At 44.0% G+C, this 19832-nt stretch overlaps 1 protein-coding gene across 6 annotated transcripts in view; it reads right to left on the minus strand.

Annotated features, from left to right (window-relative positions):
- LOC135237559 (S-adenosylhomocysteine hydrolase-like protein 1) overlaps positions 1–19832 on the minus strand; it is a 38775-nt gene that overhangs the window by 4259 nt on the left and 14684 nt on the right. For 2 of the 6 annotated variants that reach the window (XM_064304787.1, XM_064304792.1), the window contains exons 2-16: positions 13894–14002; positions 13217–13360; positions 10429–10529; positions 9747–9849; positions 6933–7027; positions 6361–6467; positions 5121–5237; positions 4646–4709; positions 4335–4423; positions 3411–3481; positions 2982–3076; positions 2604–2702; positions 2120–2188; positions 709–787; positions 98–218 (exon numbers count right to left, since the gene is read on the minus strand). In XM_064304787.1, coding sequence (XP_064160857.1) covers positions 98–218; positions 709–787; positions 2120–2188; positions 2604–2702; positions 2982–3076; positions 3411–3481; positions 4335–4423; positions 4646–4709; positions 5121–5237; positions 6361–6467; positions 6933–7027; positions 9747–9849; positions 10429–10529; positions 13217–13360; positions 13894–14002 — 1463 coding nt within the window. Of the gene's footprint in view, positions 1–97; positions 219–708; positions 788–2119; positions 2189–2603; positions 2703–2981; positions 3077–3410; positions 3482–4334; positions 4424–4645; positions 4710–5120; positions 5238–6360; positions 6468–6932; positions 7028–9746; positions 9850–10428; positions 10530–13216; positions 13361–13893; positions 14006–19832 lie in introns of all 6 variants that reach the window. The other 4 variants (XM_064304786.1, XM_064304790.1, XM_064304789.1 and 1 more) reach the window with 3 other exon arrangements.

Below are 19832 nucleotides of genomic sequence, written 5' to 3' on the forward strand. Positions count from 1 at the left end.
TGTGGAGCCAAATTTCCAAAAATCCTTCTAATGTAATGTATCTTAATCTAATCTAATCTAATCTAGACTGTGACAAGGAGCATCCCTGTTTCTGTACCTGTAGTAGTTGGGCTTGAAGGGCCCGTTCTTGTTCAGGCCCAGGTACTTGGCCTGCTCGTCTGACAGCTCTGTCAGGTGGGCGTCAAAGGTGGGCAGGTGCAAGCTGGCCACGTACTCATCTGCAGCACACATATACGCGTGCCGACGTACGCACATGCACGCACACGCACAGGCACACAGCCGCACACATATATACAAGCACACGTACACGCACACGCACATACAGACACAAATAGACAAAAAATATAAAACATCCCATTCATTAAAAGTTCCTCTTAATTCAGTTCAAACAAACAATCGAAGGCTACTTTTAAACATAGCACTGAAAATCCCGCCACTACAGCATCGCATGCAGTACTGCATAAAGGACACAAGATGGCGATCATCAACTAAGCCGAGTTTATACTGAATGCAGCAACTGCTCATTTTCTACCACGACTTAACAAATAAAGAAGAGATATTAAAGAAATATTAGAGGGGCATTATAGATATTAAATAAGTAGTGCAGTGTCTGAGGAGCTGGTCCCTGGTGAATGTTGCTTGACTTCTCAGACAAAACTCGGTTTCCAGAGTAAGAAAGTGTGTGGAGACAGTGTGCTCTGATCTTACCCATCTTCTTGGGCAGCAGGTAGACATCTTGCTTATAACGGCCCTCGGGTGCGTTGTAGAGCTCGATCAGGGCGAGGGCCTACACAAACAGAATGTTAGCATCGCAGCGACAGCCCTGCACGCCCACCCAACGTTCCCCAATATCAACGCGCACTCACACTGCGCCCCTCTTTTTCCACTATGACCCCACAGGGGCTCTGTCAATACAAATGAAATGGCCGTGCGCCCAGCTAACTTTTTAACAGCGCTCTACGGTGGACGCTCTAGCATATCTCAACTGAGCACTTGTCAGCTCCTTCACTGCTAAGTGCAGGCTACATTTAAACACACTCCACCAGAGTGACAACACGACCTGCTCCGATATGCACCCAATCCCCCCATAACCACCGGTACACTGGTCTCCTAGGCAGCCCACTTTTGCCATATCATGTGAATAATGTATTCCCGGATTAGGACCAGCTCAGTGGTCAGGGGTTGCATTGTGCGATTCGATTCGATTCGATTCGATTCGATTCGATTCGATTCGATTCGATTCGATTCGATTCGATTCGATTCGATTCGATTCAATTCAATTCAATTCAATTCAATTCAATTCAATTCAATTCAATTCAATTCAATTCAATTCAATTCAATTCAATTCAATTCATTTAGTAATGCGCTTTTCACACAGAGCAGTCGCAAAGGCGCTTTATCGAGGAACAGAAGGACAAATTGGGCAGAAGCCAGGGGCTGAACCCCCAAAAAGCAGGTAAAAGTGAGGTAAAAACTCCCCAGTGAGGAGAAAAACATTCAAACGCTGGTGAGGAAAACAACTCCTGAGTGAGGAGAAATCTCAAGAGGAACCCTGGCTATAGAGGGGGAGCCCATCCTCCGCTGGCTGGCCCAGTGTAGAGGTAGAATGGATGGTAACAAATATAATGAGCCATCTATCACAGTAAATAATCGAATGGGTCGAGCAGGTTACGGTCTGAGGTATTAAATTAGCTGGTAGTAGGAAGTCCAAATGAAGAGATGCATAATAGATTCAGTATCAGCTTTATTAAAAGAGGGGATATCTCATGACAAAAGAAAGCATCTCTCATAACTGCAACATTATATGCGGCATCACATACAGATACAGAATGCTCCAATTCCAGCCATTCCAGTGTGGCTTCTTTGCCTTCAGTATCAGTGAAAAATGGCCATTACTGAAAAGGCCACCACATCAATTTCCCCTGCCATTTTTATTATTAGAATCCAGCCCGATTTCAGTTCAAGGACGTCTCCCGTCCGCTTAGGAGATGGATTCACCGACAGAAAGAAAAAAGAAGCCTGCACCAATCAAATAACTGCTTCTACCTGCGCCAGTATCCGCAGACCAATCAAATAACTGCTTCTACCTGCATCCACAGCAGGGGTGTGGCCAACTCACCTGAGTCGTGGCTGTGATTGAAAGGACAAAGGTGGGCACGGTGGAACAGCTCAGGTTCAACAGACGACCCTGTGGGAGGAAAATGGGCATGTTGACATTTACCAGCAGGAATGCAGGCTATATTAAGCACCTATGTCGTGTGAAAGTGGGCCAATTTCTGTCTAATTTCAACCTGTATTATTATGTACAATAATAGGTACACTGTGGATATCCCTATAGAATACTTGTGAAAAGTGGGTAATAAACCATTTTATTCAGTACTGTCATAGCATATCCTTTTATTCATTTGTTTCCTGAAATGCAATTTTTTGGAGCAACACCTATAACCACAGGTTAATTGACTATTTACCCCAAAATAAATGCACAGTGGCTTCAAACACACACTCATTTGGGATTTGGAACCTTTTCTGTAATAAAATGCACCTGCAGAGGCACTGGACAGGTACACGCGCACGCACAGTAAAGGGATTTTCGGACAGCGTACCTCGGCCAGCAGGACGACTCTCTTGCCGTCGGGCCAGATAACGTGGTCCACCTGTGAGCGCACCCTTTCCCAGGTGAGCTCCGGCGTCCGCAGGCTGGCCTGGTGGAAGGGGTCAGAGGTCAAAGGTCAGAGGTGTAGGCAGAGCACCACAGAGACAGAGACATACACCTACACCCACATGCGCACACACACACACACACACACACACGTTAGGTAAACTCCGTTGCACTTGACAAAGCACTGGCTTCAGAACTGGAGTTGGTCCAGGGACGCTGCACTGTGGCTACCCACTGCTCCTAAGTAACTAGGATGGGTCGAGTCCAGAGGACAAATTACCCCACAGGGTCAATAATGTGTAACTTAAAAAATTCCGCTCACCACATCAATTTCGGTGTTGGAGTGCCCCATGTTGCAGACAATGCAGCCATTCTTCATCCGGTCCAGCTGGTCCCGGGTCACCACGTTTTTATTCCCTGCAGGGGAACAGCAGAAGACCTCTGGACCTTCCTCGTTTCACCCAGAGTCAAATATTTGCTCTTTTGTTCCCATGAGTAAATGATAAGCCTCTTACATGGGCTAGTCTGTAAAGAGCCCCGGCCCGAAAAACAAAAACAAACATCGTGCCATTCTGAGAGCGATTTTCCGACTAAACATTGTTTCTGGCCGCTGCTCAACCAGAGAACGCAAAATCAGGCATTTCCACGAGCGACTGCTGGCGTGGCCTGGATTCCGAACGGCCTTTCGTCAGCAGGGCCGGATTCGAAAAACGACAGTCAAAATGTTTTAGTAACCACGTGGAAGGATTACCTGTGCAGGTGATGATGACGTCCACCTGGCGAATGACCTCGTTGAGCTTGACAACTCTGAAGCCGTCCATGCTGTCCACAGGCAAGGAAAGAGTTAACAGCTGAACCACCAATCAGCTCCCTCCAGAGGCTACGCTTCCCACTTAACACAGAATTATAACTTTGACCTTTGAAAAGTCATCAGGTTCCACGCAATTAATAACTCCACCAAGATTAGCAGAGAGATCTCAAGGTTAGCGAAGTGCCAGGCACGAGATTTCACATCACTTCAATTTACTTTTACGCACATATGCTTGCATTAGGACAGCAAAACCAATCCACTTTCAAACGTGTGAGCGATCTATTATTAGGTCTGAGCGCGAGAGCACAGTACAAATTCCTAAAGCCATGTGACTCAATGAAACTTCAGAGACTGTGTTGGGCTTGGACTGGGTGCATGTTCATGAAGACTCTCCTAATACTTACCCTCCAGTGAGAGGGAAGCTAACCATGTATTTGTAAGTTACCCTACCCTAGTGTATACCGCTAAATACATTTAAAAAAAACTTTACTATAATTTTATACTGATTTAAAAAAGGTGAATTTAAGCAGAGGTCTACATGTTAAATTTCCTCTGCAAAAACCTGAGATCTTGATGATGATATCTTCTACGCAGGGCACTCGTTGAAACCTGAATTGTGATGCAACACACTTATTCAACACTGGATTGAAAACACGCAAGGCAAATTCCTAGTCTAGGGGCCGCCCAATGAGGAAGGAAGGAATTTGTACATCCATGGAAAAAAAAAAAAAAGTGAAGCAATCTGATTCCCATCAGACAGAGAGGCGCTTCCCCATTTTGTCCGTCACACCACTTCCTGCTTCCTAGTTCGTGGACAGCACTTCCTGGTTCTAGGATAGCACTTCCTGCTCCCTTGGTTCTTACCAGGCCTGCAGGGCACAGATGGGGTCGATCTCTGTGATGTAGACAATGGCCCCCAGGGCCTTCAGGGCAGCACAGCACCCTTTCCCCACCTGCAGCACCGACCAGAGAAGATTCAACGAACAATATTGATATTTTATGTAATACACAAATCATATGTGATGCATTATCAATGTGTCAACTAATCTGCCAGGTTGAAAGGCAAATCCCCCGACCACTATGGATTTTTAAAAACAGAGCTTTGATAAAAGAGGTTGAACAGCAGTTTGAGTTCGATATTAAAAGCTGGGTTGAGCCATAGGAAAATCTCTCACCTCTCCATAGCCGCAGACCACCACTTGCTTTCCTCCAAACATCACATCAGTGGTCCTCTTCAACCTAGAAGACACACAGAAAATAGCCATTAGAGGACAAGTGAACTGCCACAAGCATGAAAGCACTTTGTCACCACAATAACACAGAAAAAATTAATTGATGTGATAGCAGAGCGAACAAATGATCAATTAATATCAAATGTGTCAGGTTTTTAATTTACAAGTTTTAGTTTAATGTGTTTGATCGTGGTTTTCGCTCACGTGGAATCTTTTGCAAAACATTACATCCAAAAGGAATTCAAATCAGGAAGTGTTGAAAAGAAAAGAAAAACCTGTCTTTACTTTTAGTAGATTGTATACCTTCACTGGATTTACTGCACAATGTCACAGTTGCTCTTCTCTGTTTTTCTACGGCCCCTTATTGTGAGTGCATTTGCTACTTTTTGGCCCTGATTAAAACACAGAGCTCACTGACCCATCCAGGATGGACTCTCTGCAGCAGTAGAGGTTGTCAAACTTCTGCTTGGTGACGGAGTCATTGACGTTCATGGCTGGGACACACAGCTTCCCAGCTTTTGACAGCTGATACAACCTGGGAACAGAGATCAGTGCACAATACATTCTGCTTGCTCTCAATTTGCAATTCATGAGACTATAGGCGCCAGCGGTTCTTCAAGGGCATATCTAAAATATAAGAAACACACTTACATTTATAGTGCTGTATGCCGACATGTATGCTTGTGTATCCTACAAAACACCTTGCCCGTTATTCCATTTCAAATCTTTATTGGCTTATTGTAGGAAAACACCATGAATTCATTTCACGCTAGAAGTAGATGGCTACCTAGCTAGCTAAATGTAACTACAGTTATTGAACCAATGAAAGCTAGTTAATGTGCTTTTGTGAATGACACACCTAACATATAGCTTGTTAAGCTATACTTGCTTTATACGTGTCATTTATATGTGCCAACAAACAATGGCAATGAGTGAGCAAAACTGGGGAATGCTTTTAGGAGCTGTGCAAGACAAACGAAGGAGGACAGAATGAGGAAGGAAGAAACATGAGACCAAGACATGATGACATAGACTAGAGAGTCCCTTACAGACACACCCATCCAGACGCAGTGAGTGGCTGAGAGGGGCATGACTTATGAGCAGAGACGTAATCCGAGTTGCATTTCTTTTTTCTCCGCTTTTACCTAACAAGATTGCTTAGCTTTTTTGATAGGAATGGTTTCCTTTGCTCTAAAGAAAGTGCAAACATAACCACTCCTGTTCACCTGTAACAAATCAGTGGCATAGTATTGTTTTCTAACAAGAGTACTACTTATTGTCTTTCTTATTGACCTGTTAGCGATGTCTAGTTCAGGAGGTGTGCTGGCATGCAATGCCTCCTAATAGCACAGAAATCAGGATAAGCTTTGCCCTTTTGACCTTAAAGATCAGACCTGCTCAACCCCTCTGTACAATATGCCTCCTTTCACAATCTCACATGATGTTTGTTGGACTTGGTTGGGTGATTTATCCAAATTACCCCCACCCCCAGGGACTTCACCAACACTTTATCGAATTATCATCTTGGTTGAGCCACCTTAGCATAGCTCTACAGAGCTGACTGTTTGCTACTAGAGAGCAGCAGTGTTGATAAAAGAAGTCACTGCTTCAAAGCTGAGATACACTCCTACTCCAGGTGTCATTTCGGACCAGCCTACCTGTGCACCCCAGTGACGCTCTCTTCCACGATGCCCCGGATCTTCTTGAAGACACTGGGGTACTTCTTATACACCCAGTGAGTCAGGTCACCGCCATCATCCAGGATCTGATGGAAGAACAGTGCACCCCATTGTCAAGTCTAACACCACGATGATTAGACCCTTGGTCCCATATTTATGAGCGCTGCATTGAAACCTCCATGGTGATTTTACTTCAGGTTTCGTGTGAAACAATTTGCCTTTGTAATAAAGCGCATAATCGCAGGGTAAATTCTGTGTCTCAGCTGTCCTGTTGATGGAACAAACTGGGGTGTTATGTTTGTGTTATTCTAGCCTATTCTCAAAAGGGAAGAATGCCGTATGGCTTTATAACAGGTGTCGGTAAAATAGCCATAAAGACTAATGATGATGGAAAAAATTTAGACTCACTGCCGAATGGATATTAAGGACAGTGAACATTACGTCCATCACAGAGCACATCCACACGCGATACTGAAGGGAGAAGTGGGCGCCTGATGGATGTGCAGAAGCGACATTATGTAATTATGCAAAAGAGAGAATGTGAATCACACCATGTTCGGCTGCCAGCCCTCCATGTTGACACAGCGGTCGATGCACCACCAGAAGTCATCCTCCGACTCCCCCTTCCAGGCAAAAACGGACACGCCTGGAGGAACACGATACACACGGTTACCCCCGGCAACCCCGCACTCCACCACATCTCTACGAGCAGTTTCCTAAAGCAGCTGCACATTTCTGTTTCTTATCAACTGCCCCATTCAAGTACCACATTTCTGCTCAATTTCCATGACTTAAGTGCAAATTACATTGAGAATATTTGTACTGAGTGAGCACAGAACAAATTTAACCAGTTCCATTGTTACTAGAATGGCCAGAAAACATGACCCAATATCCGTCTTGATGTTGACATAATTATACTTTTATTCACAGGCCAGCACTAAGTTGGCCCATTGTTAACTTAAAGGGCGAACAAGAAGACTCCAACATTGGCCACCAGCAACAGAAATAATTCATTAACATCCTTAATGTTAAAGTGGCTCGGTCACTGGGCTACACTAATGCACAACAGCCAATGACACGGCTGCCTGACAGTCACATGATTGGTAATGTTCAGTGCATCCTAATGCATGCAAATGGCAGTAGCTGACAGCAGATTGGGCTACATGTTAGCCACAGTTGGCAAAAAAACATCTGCCTGGGGAAAGCTTATTGGGACCTTCAACACTGACTGCAGACATACTGTTCAAATTAAGTGTGGTATTACTGGACAAACATTTACTGCAGATGGATTAACAATGTGAAAAAGCACCAAACCTCACATGATCTTGTCTCTTTTAGGTGGAAAGAAGTGTAGGGCCACACAAGAAGCACAACGTAGTAACCAGAAACAAACTCTGAAAGAGCACTGGTCAGAAGCCCAGTTAAATAACAGAGGCAAAACAAAAACGGCAGCCTTAAAAGGAAACAAGATTTGGCCTCAAGCTTTTAAAGCATCGAGGAGATGATTTGGCGACTGCAACTGAAGGAAATCACTTAAAGCCCTCCTAGGCCTTATCCTTAATCTCGGAAGATGCCTCCCGTGGAGAGACTCAATTCTACATTCTAAAGGCCATTTACTGCGGTCAAATACAATGCGCTCCATTTCCATTTAATCTGCCGTTAAAGCCGTATTAATATCACGAACAGGGGCTTAAGAGCAGACATCTGGGCTCGTGCGACTGTTAAAACGAATCAGGCCAGGACGAACAGACGCTCCTCTCTGCCTTCAGGTATGGTAGTTACGCAACGCAGCGCTTTGAGTTCAAAAACGCACCCCGTGTCCCGCACAGTGCAGGAAGGGGGGGGGGGGGGGTGAGCCTTTTTCTTATTGTTTGAAGTTCGGATTGGATGTTGGAGGGAGATACCGTGCCGGACTTCCAAAAAAAGAGCCGGCGATGATCCTCCTCCCTGCTTCGGCAGAGATCAGAGAGACGAAAGACGCACTCGCTCGCCCGGAGGGAGCGGCCCCTCCCTCACCTTTATTCAGCAGCAGGGAGATTACATTTTACACTGCAGTCCCGAAAATATTTTTTTTTTATGAGAAATTCTGTATGATATACAGGCAGATGGGGTTTTGGAAGCTACGCTTGATAAAATCTGACTTACATAAAAGCGTGCATTAGGGAACCCACCGAGGGTTTGTGACCATGGGGTTGACGTAGAGTTAAATGAAAAAGTATTGAGACAGAGACACATGTTTTTTTATTCTATATGTTCCAGCACATTGGATTTGAAATGAAATGAATATGAGGTTAAACTGCAGACTGTCAGCTTGAATTTAAGGGTATTTACATCCATATTAGGTGATCCGTGTAAGGAATTATAGCCCTTTTCATACACCCCATGCTCCCCCCCCTCCATTTTAGAGGAATAAAATTATTTTATTTCCCCACTGCTGGCTGTCATCACGCACAGCTAAAGCCCCTATGGACAGCTCTTATTACATAAGCATAACACTGCAGAGCACGTTGCGGCTACATGCTAGGCACTCAGCACTTCTCTATCTCTCCCGTCCTCTTGGAGGCCGCATTGCAAAACACTGCCATCATTCATAGCCGAGGATGGTATCAAGGGGGTCCTCATTAGCTCATTAGTGGTGAGATACGAGGTGCAATAAGAAATTCTGCTTTCCACCAACCGCCAACCTCACTGCCAAACCGCACACGCTCGCATCGTGTGACTTAAGCACCCCGAGGGAGTCATCAGAGACAGTTAAAAAACGATTTGACAAAATTGTATTAAATGTGTTACGTATTACACAAATGTGTAAATGTGTTACAATGAATAGCACATTTCATCAAGCAATATCGATATGATATCCTGACAAAAACCTGAGCAGGACCCAGAATCCAAGCAGACAGTGGCAAACAAAAGAGTTAAGTGGTCAGGGAGAAAACTGGATCTGGACAACAGCAACTGAATGTTTCCCATTTCTGTTCTATAATTTGCAGACCTCTCAGCATTTCAGTGGCTCTACAATATGAGGATTTTCCAGTATTCCATATATTTTTGGACACTTTGGCACGGTAAAAGAAGACAAAAAAGGAACCAGGACAGCAATCCTTTCACAGGCACAGTGACATAAATCAACAACATAATTGAAATGAAGTAAATCAGTATGCCTGGTCCAGACGTGTTGCCTGTTGCCGTTGTGCTTTTATGTTCAGTGACTTAGTGTCAAGGGCACCACCAGGAATTTCTAATATTTTTCGAGGGTCCCTGTTAATGAGGGTCCTTGGAATCATCCTAAGCCCCCCCCCTCCTCCATACAGCGCCCCTGTTAAACGCCACAGTGACACAGGCAACATGACGGTTTGCTTCCTCACCTATCTCGGACAGAGCAGCTGCCACCTCGTTCTGAGTGGAGTAGATGTTACAGGCTGTCCAGCGGCACTGGGCGCCGAGGGCAACCAGCGTCTCAATCAGGACCTGGGAGGAGGTACAGAAATCAGTGAGGGACCAATGAACAGCAAGCAGCTCAAACTGACTTTAATGCACATTGTAGCTAATGTCAGTGGTGTATTGGGGGAATTGTGACTTAAAACTTCTCTTTTTTTATTTCGTTCACATAGGTTGCTACTTTCAGCAATGGAAAATGTGATGCATACAGAACGAAAAAAGAAAAACAAGATCCTTTACTCATGGAAAAAACATGACGCTGATTAGATTAAGCAGCTGCTACAGGGAGAGGCAGACACAGAGTCAAACAAAATAATCTTGCTCCGGTACAAAATAACAAATATCACATGAACGAACCACCGTCTGGGGGTGATAACAAGATCGGAAAGCCCACGTCTTACATCCGTCTTACTCAAGAACCCGCGTAGCAGCAGTATGCTGGGCTGAGGCAAAACTCCTGCTTACAAGGCAGCAGTGTTTCTGGATAGAAATGTTCCCGCTGAGATTTTTCAGACACATGTTACTCTTTGCATACCCCAGTATATTTGCTGGGATGGAACTGCAACAGGGGGGGGGAGGATCTGAGGGACATGTCCGAGGCGCACTTACCGCGGTCTGGGCAGTGATGTGGGTACAGCCCACGATTTTGGCCCCGGCCAGCGGCTTCTCCCCCTGCGCCCTCTTTCTCAGCGAGATCAAGGCGGACATGTCTGCGGGAGGAACGGAGAGGGAACCCAGAGATGAGCTCCGAAATCAGCCCCCCCCCCCTTAACCTCAGCCTGGTTCTCATGAGCCCCTCCAACCAAACAGCCAAAATAAACACTGTCTACGTTCCAGAAGAGCTTTCCCAACCACAAAACAAAATAAAAGAAGAATAAAGCAAATTTAAAAAAACAGTCAACTGACTGTAGAATGAAACCTAAAAAGGAACATGTTTCACAGCAATCAGGGGGAGCCTAAATCTTAACAACACACAAGACTGTATATCTACACCATTATAGAGACAGAAAATGCAGAAGTGACTGGTGGGAACTACAGGCTCAAAGTCTGCAGCTGACCAGTATTAAAGGAAAAATGGTTTTAGCAAGATTAGTACCATAAAAATACCGTGCTGTTGAATTACATTGCCACAGCATAAAAGAATAGAGCTCCTGCAGCTATAACCAACTAGACCAATAGACGCATGAACACTTCTGTTTCCCTCCCACTTCTCAGACTCTTAGCTTTTAAAACAATGGCTATGAGCATGAAAAAAAAGCTCTGCAATTGTGTTGCAGTCAGGACACCTTTTAGCGGCACGCATCCAGGAAGTGGGCTAAATATAGCCTCGCACTGGTGCTTCCAATCGAATTAGAGGGAGTCTGAGGCGGGAGTCACGTTCAAGTTATCAAAACCATTATTTCCAAGGCTGACTATTTCCAAGGCGTCCCTAGTAGAGGGTTCAGCAGAGGGGCAGCAGCAGTGCGCTGTGTGTTTGTCGTCAACACCGCATTGTGTCCTGGCTTACAGGCTGGGACTTTGTTCTTACCACAGTTAAGGTCAACACCGGTCAAGGTCAATGGGAGCACTGCACGCACTCTCACTCGTGCTAGGCTGCCTTAGGAATGCTGTAGCATTGCACGGTCCCAGGAGATCCCAGTATATGACCTGGCTAACATTCCTGTAACTTGTACCAGGTTCACAACTATAATATGGATTAGGATATATAATTCTTTAAAAAGTGATCGGTACACTAGTGCTCGACAGACTGTGTTGTGAAGGACAAGCTCAAACACTTGCTGTGCTTTGATGTGAAGCTGTCTAGCTGACCTTAGGAAGAGTTCTACAATGTCACAATACATGTCTACAATACACTTGTCAACTGAAACTACCCTAAATTATAAATTAAACTGGACAATAGTTGCTGAATAAATGTTCTGAAGGGACAAGACAGGGTCAGGGATATACCCCTCAGCTCTGCTTCAGTTCTAAACCGAAAATGTAGCCAACACAGCAAAAAATGACCTCTGGTTCCAGGCTTTGTTAAGAATAGACATGTATATGCACATTTCAGAGTACGCATAGGGTTGGCAGATTTAGAACTTTACCAAATTGGACACCATGCAAATACAGACACAGGCAACTTGGGGGGGGGGGGGGTAAAGGGGAGGGAAAGGGAGGAAAGTGCAAACAGAACATGTAATTCATTACAAACTATCAGTCAAATTTCAATCATTTACTCAGAGCGGATGTTTACGCTGTCCGGTCGGGCCCGTAGAGATAATTTGACATTCCGGTCCATGACCGAGCATCTGGCAACCCCCGAGTCGGCGTGTCTGCTCCGCACCGCAGGAGCCCACAGCGAGCCCAGCGAACCCACCTCCTCGCGCCGCGGCCGTTCGGCGAGCGCGGCGAAGCACGACGTGTCATTACGCCTGCGAGCGACTAATCCGGCTAATTTGAACATTTAGTGCCGATTAGCACAAAAAAAAGGCGGGAACGTCGGTGGAAATGCGTCAATTAGAAGCGGCGCTAATTTATGGGCCTCGACGAGGAGACGGAGAGATCGCCGTCCCCGCCGAGCGATAGCGTCTGCGCTAGATCAAATATTCCACAGCGTGGGCTGCCGGAGCGACTGAGCCCATCTGTCGATGGGCTGCTGCCCTGATTACAAGCCATCAGTGGGTTCCAGTTAAAACTCACTTTGAGCATATACCTCTAACCAGAGCCAGAAATAAAATATGCTGTAAAATGCTAATAAACAGACTGAATGCTCGATGGCTTTCATTAAAACCGACTCATAAAACACTTGCTGAGTCCAACCAAACACTTTCCTGATTTTTGGGCCATTTTTTTTCTCAAATATACTTTTTCTACACCTGTGCTGGTCTTCAAAGATATGTGTGTTGGCCAGAGGCAGACAGTGCATTTATGCTAAATGGAAAGAAGAGATTCCCAGTGTAGCCTTTCAGTTTCAGGTTTAAAGTAGGAAATTATGACTGCTGGCCTTTGCCCTACTGAGTAACAAGATTACATTTTCTGTGTCTACTTGCTGTATCAAGCATTTTCCGAGTCTATTTTAAGCTCCCAGACGTTCTGCTCCCCTACAAATACCAGATAGGGACAGAAACAGCAATCGGACTGCTTTGAAATACACCAATAACATTCCTGAAGATTACAGACAATTTTAAAAGGTAACGTTTTTTTAAACTAATATTCAGAACAAAATTCTTTTTCACATGACTGTTTGGTTTGGTGAGTAACATAATTTGCTTAAAATTCTCACAGATCTGAAAGAGTGTTTTAACACACACACACACACACACACACACAGAAATACTCAAGGACACATGGTCATATGTGCTCCCTCTTACTCACATACACACACACACGCGGCTCACGGAAGTCACTTCCCCACCTTGCTCAGCGATCTCAATCTCCCGGCGCCCAAACTCGGCCTGCTTGATGTTCTTCACGCAGAAGTCACTGGTGCCCTTGGAGTTGACCTGTGACTTGTCCCTGGGTGAGGTCTCATCGTCGGAGCTGTCTGTGTATGAGGCAGCTGGGTGATAGGCAGGAAATACAGTCACCACACTCAAACGATTAAGGGAACAAGGGCCGTGATTTATCTCATAACTTGCATGCAGAACACAAGTTATGAGATAAAAGTTTGAGACCCCTGCTCTAGATGAAGGTTTGAGACCCCTGCTCTAGATGGCTCTCAAACAAGTAAAATGACATTAGTGTCAAAATACAGAGGTTGGATCATAGTTTGACTTAATGCGAACCAAGCCAGCAAATGAAAGCCATGGAAATGGGAGCTATGGAAACAGCAAACAGAACGCAGTGCATTCTGTTCATTAGCCATAACGTACTAGGCTGCTTCTCTGCACTTACATGAAATGTAATGGAATTAATATGGAAGACTAAAGTGGGGCATATAGAATATACTGCATATGTGGAGACATTGATGTAATTGAGCTGGACCTCTTTCATCTCTCCACCAGTGGGTAGGCAATAATGCATTAATGCAACCAGCAGTAATGACAGAGAGAGACAGGGTGGGGGTACGGGGGGGGGGCGGGGGATTCGTACCTGAGCTGTAGCTGTCCGTAGAGGACTGGGAGATGGAGCGGGACAGGGAACGCCGTCCAGCCTTGGTGGGGAACCGGCTGAATTCCTGCTTGTCCTCCACAAACTGGATCTGCTGCGGAGAGACGAGGGGGACAGGCACACAGTCAGATGGAGGGGTAGGGTGGAACTCAACTGTGACAGCCCAAAATTCAAATCCAGGGATGGACAGTCAGATGGACAATCAGATTAGCCAAAAAATGAAAAATAAATCCGCAGGCCAGATACATTTTGTCCGAACACAGCTTTCACAAAACGATGAATACTGAATTAGTGAATATTTTATATGAAATTTAATGAAACGTAACACAGCATTTACATATTTTTAGTCTGCTTGTTTAGTTAAAACTCTGCTCGTGGCAAACTTCCTGGTTAAAGCTTGTGAAGGTGCTCCAGTATGTTAGACTTCTGTAGCCTGATAGCTTTCATACTGTAAACTGTCTTTACTGAAGCGCAGAGGAAGCACAGAAAGGTAATGGCACACGTCATCAACGCACAGCCCAGCTGGCCCAAGCTATTTTGTATTGGGTCCGAAATAAAGAAAAAGAAAAAAAAAACTGTTATCCAAGAGACAGCTGTTCTTTGGGGGAGGGGAAAAAAAAACATTTGCCCTCAACGGTGAGGAAAACAGCAGGAGACACAGGGATTTACTGTACTTGCTGTGTACCACTGCCGAATTCAAAATGGATTTTGGGCTTCCAGACCCTCAGGTTCAGGTTACTTTATTTGTACCCGTAGGTAGATTTGGGTTTGCAGCAGAGTCATCCATCTTGACACAATTTAAAAACAACACAGACAGTAGACAAACATAATAAAATAAATAAAATCAAGATCAACCCTTTACTCTTTTTTCTTTTCTTAAGATTTATTCATTTATTTATTTATCTACTGGGGATGAAACATTTTGTCTACACGTACGCCGGAAGGCCATGAATTTCCTCTTAGCGAACAATGTCTTCGGAGTCCATTTCGAGTTCTCAAGCTCCGTACCCTGTAGGGAAACAGACCTCTCCGTCAAACTTGCTTATTTCAACACAGGGCAACGCTCCCATTTCTCTTATTTTCATTAAAGGTGGCAGAGGAACGATTCTCCCCGAGACTGCATTTTTTAATTTGTGCATCCTTGGATGAATTATGAACGCAGTTGGCTCAATGCATTCTATTTTTAACACTCGATCTTTCTCCATTAATTATTGAACTGCTTGTAAGACAGCGCTGTAGTTCAAGCTGCTTCTAGTGTGCCAGTAGAGGTAAACCAAAATAAAGTACATTATACTCACAGGCCAGCAAGTGGGAATGCACTGAACTATGAAAGCAATCATTCCTCACGAACACATATGGAGAGAAAACAAAGCGTATCCATGGAATAAAAATTGCCTTTTTTATTTATAACACAAATGACAAAACCACACAAATACATTTTTAACTGAACCAGGTTGAGAAACTATTGGCTCTAGATATCCCAGAAGTATTCCCCTGAAAACCAGTGTTGTGAAACAAAAAAGATATAAAGGTGATAGATAACTGCCTTTGCTGAACTGAGATCCATTATAAGGGTACAAACTACGACAGCAAGATGGTTCCAGCAAAAGTGTGTGGGTTGAGAGGAGAGAAAAATCAAGAGTAAGACATCTCATCTCATCTGTGGAAAGCTTGTAAATTAAAACTGCTCATGATGATTTCGTAATTCCTAAATATGATCACTCCACAGCAATTCTTTTCAACTCTGTTCAGTTTCTAATTTTAAATCACTTCAGTACATTTTGTGCACTTAAATTAGAGTTCAAGCACAACAAAGGCATTACTATAGGCTATTCCAAAGGCTAAACTAAAATCATCGCAATTGAATCAGAGGTGAGAGATTAGTTTTACCCTAAAACCCGAGGTTCGTCCCTCCTCCACTGTTTACTAGCTTTGCTAGCTGCTGTAAACACTACTGATCTGTTAAATTCCCACATCTTTTCCACGAGAGTTAAACAAGAGGGAGATGAGAGATAGAGACATATAATTACTAAATCTGCCTTGACAATCCGTGCTTTTTTAATAGTGCAATTTTCAAGACAGAACCCTCCAGCTCAATAGTCGTTCTAACTTGCGCAAGGAAGGAACTCACAGACAGTAATGCATGAGTAAGGTTTGGATTGGAATGCAGCCGAGTCGCTGTTGGTATTTCAGTGCTTTGCCCAGCACCAGCTTATGTTGGCATCCCTAAAAATATTAACCGCCCCTGTAAGCCGATTAGCTCCCCACGGCATTATGCAACTCTGTCTGTCAATCGTCTGTCGCTGGCCCAGACGACCGTGGCCTAGCGGCCTAAATATACCCACCCGGGCCTGGGGAACACCCTGAATCATGAAGTGTGCGTGGGGGTGACCCTGCCAATCACACCCAGTGCGGACATGAATCTCTCAAAATTGTGGGCCACAAGAAAAAGAGACACTGTATGGTAAATGTAAGGCTTGGGGAAAATACAACAAAGCATTGCCCTCACTTCCTGTCACACTGTCCTCACTTCCTGATAAAAGTCTATGATACACTGTGCAGTGCAGGGCCGGACACATATACACTGAAGCAAAGACACCATTTATGACATAATGTCATAAATTAAGAGAGTAAACCATCCCTCACTGTGCATTTACCTCCTCCCCACCCTGATTCACATTCCCTGCATCCAACAGCTTCCTCAGTCTACCCTATATTCCCCAAACCCCCACCCCCCACCCTCCCAATTGATAAAGGATTGATAAACGATGACCAATCGCTGGGGTTTTGTGCTGTTTCTGATTAATTTCTACTCGGGACTTTGGCGATTTACGAATCTAGGCCTTTTTTCTTCAGCTGCACTCACTGCAAACTTTCAGCCTTTCCGGACGAGTGCATCAGCTAAAATGTCACAAATGCAAATGCGAAATCTAAAAAAATCGACATTTCTCATTTAAAAACCATTAACGGCTCGTTGTGCCTCAGGAAATGCAATTAAGGCTGGGATGAAAACCAGCTTACGCAAGGGTTCTCCAGGAACAGGGTTGGGAACCCCTGCCGTCACGCACTCTAAGCAAGCGGGGCTAAATAAAGACATCCGCGATGTTCCGCGATTTGAACGACAGGGACGGCGATGATCACAAAGTGAAAAATCTATGCGCATGAAATCAGACGCGTTCTCAGAAAGCGGTCGTCTTCGTGTCCCACGCGAGCAGTCATCGGAAATGCAACAGCAGCCACGACTCCCATTAACACCCACAAAGCCTGATGCTAAGGTCACAGTGGCCTTCATGGGGGTTTGGATATGATACAGTTTGACTGCCTTGGGTAAAGGCTGGGTATGCACCACAGGGTCTGGTATCCACGATAGGTTAAAGTTAACAGCAGGTTGCTATGGTCTTTTGGTAGTTCAAGATGACTGTTAAGAGTGTCACAAAGTGCGCTCAACAGTTTAATAACTTCTTTCCACTAAATAAAGGCAGAATTGGAAAATTGACAACAACTATATCTATCACACATGTTAGGACTGTAAGCAGTGAGAGTTGGATTTGAAGTTTCTGCAAGAAAAAAAAAAAAACTTGGAATTGTGTTTTTCATTTCCTCATACCCATGCCCAGGTCAGCACAGGCTTAAAGTTTAGACGGAGGGGCATTAAATAACTTTAATATGTTTACTGGAAACGGCCACGGCGGAGCCAGAGACTTGACCCAGAACACATGCTCATATACACGCGCCTGGGAGGACAGAATTAGAGAGTTACGGATGGGGCAAGGTGCACATGCCACAGCTTCAGTGAACACTAGCTGCTCAAATGCATAATACGTAAATGTGAGTTAAATAAATCACGGCAAAAAGTCTGCTTCAAAAACAAATTATACACCTGCTACTATACTGCAATTACTACTACTACTACTACTAATAATAATAATAATAATGTCACTGTATTTATAATACAGTGTATTGTAATAATACACATTTACATTTTTGTAGTTTATTTATAATTAGTCTGTTCTATTAATGTTTTATAATGCATACAATGCATAATTATAATTATACATAATTAATGCATCAACTTTTTTTAGCCATATGTACAGGAAATCCTGTAGTATCATTGAGGTTTTTTTTTAAACAAACCAGACTCTTTTACTGCCTTCCAGGTTAAGATTTATTTGAACGTCCTTGGAAGATATAGTATAATAATAATAATAATAATAATAATAATAATAATAATAATATTAATGTTTTTTTGTATATATATGAAACTAAGGAAAATGACTGCTGTTGGTTGAGGTTGAGTAGACCCCCTTGGTAAAATAAAATGATGGGGGGGGGGGGGCTGTTCTGTGCCAGCAGGTCCCTGCCATTCATGCCCTGGGGAGCACAATTAGTCGGGGGTTGAGCCGCAATCTGGGGGCATCCCCGATTCAAGTGAAATGTCAGTCAAATGCCACAGCTGTGAGAGACCGAGCGGGGGCAGGATGGAGGCCAAGGCCTAGCAAATAAATAAACTACACAAATAAAGGCTGCATGGCGATTGGCTAACATTATTTTTCCCCCAAAGGAGCACAAGCGCTCCTTGGTTGAAAAATTTAGGAGCACACTAATGCATCCGAATTAGCAGACGTACGCGCTGCGCTGTAATTTTTTTTATACCACGTTATTTTATCTGCTCTGGAAAGCACTTTGTGCTCCACGCTTTGAAGGCGCTATATAAATAAAATGTACTATTATTACGTGCTGCTAAATTGTTTTTCCAGTTAGAACACATCAATCTGCAGGAGCAAATGCACATAAAACGGGAGCACTGTAGAGCCCTGATTAGGGGTGTAAATAAGGTGCTTCAGAAGTTCTGGATCGTCCATTATCTGTTTTTTATCCTAATGCACACAGACAAAACTCTTCACATCAAAGCCACAACAAGTGAATGTTCCCAGTGTAAGTACCACTGCCCCCACTCGCCTAGGAGGACCAGGCTCAGTCAGAACCAGCGAGAAAAGCCTCAGCAGTTGTATGGAGATTAAAGAGGGGGACAGGGACTGATAGGCACCTGACTCCATGATGCCATGCTCCCCCCATAAAGCCTGTTTGTGCCTCGACTGAAAGCACTAAAAAGGGAATACAGCTAAAAAACTTTTAAAAAGGGAGTCGCTATTTCCTCATGAAACCAAAAATAAAACAGATACGGTCCTCGTCCATTATTCATTAAACCCTGGGGCCTGGGCTTTCAACAACGGGGCCACAGACCCTTGTGGGTCCTTGAGGGTACTCTTGGGGGTCCCTGGCCAGACTTCATATACAATGACTATATACAGAGTTTGGAAAATATTTAAAAATATATAACTTTTATATACAATATAAAAGTGGGGTGGGGGTCCATTGAAAACCCCTGCATTAAAACCCTCAGGGTCTGCTGGTTAGGCAGCCAATAATGGTTGACATATCCATGATATTTAAGATGATATTCCTACTGAAAACAGTAAAACTGTAAACACTAAAACAAATAAAAAAACTGTACGCATATTATTCATCATAGAAGGCTGTAGTGCATTCATCGAATGTCATACATCAACACTAAGAGTCACTAAACAGAGAATACATACAGGAGTAATCTAAGCGCATGGAAGTTCACAGGCTAGCCCAGGCTAGCCCATTAGCGGATGCACGTACTGATGTTCACCATGTAGCAGGAGTGTAAAAAAAAAAAAAAAGCCCTGGAAAAAAAAAAATTCTAATTGAGGATGTGCAATTTCCATCGCTTTACAGTTCAAGCCATTTCTCAGCATTTCCCTCCTACACAAAGTACAGCAGCAACAATACTTTAAAAAACACAAAATGAAAAAAGTAATTTTATATGCAATCTATAGTGCACCCCTAGGACCTTCAGGCCTACATAAAACTGAAGCCTTGAATAACCCAGGATA

Source organism: Anguilla rostrata, chromosome 13 (genome assembly GCF_018555375.3).
Source record: "Anguilla rostrata isolate EN2019 chromosome 13, ASM1855537v3, whole genome shotgun sequence".
Lineage (NCBI taxonomy): Eukaryota > Metazoa > Chordata > Actinopteri > Anguilliformes > Anguillidae > Anguilla > Anguilla rostrata.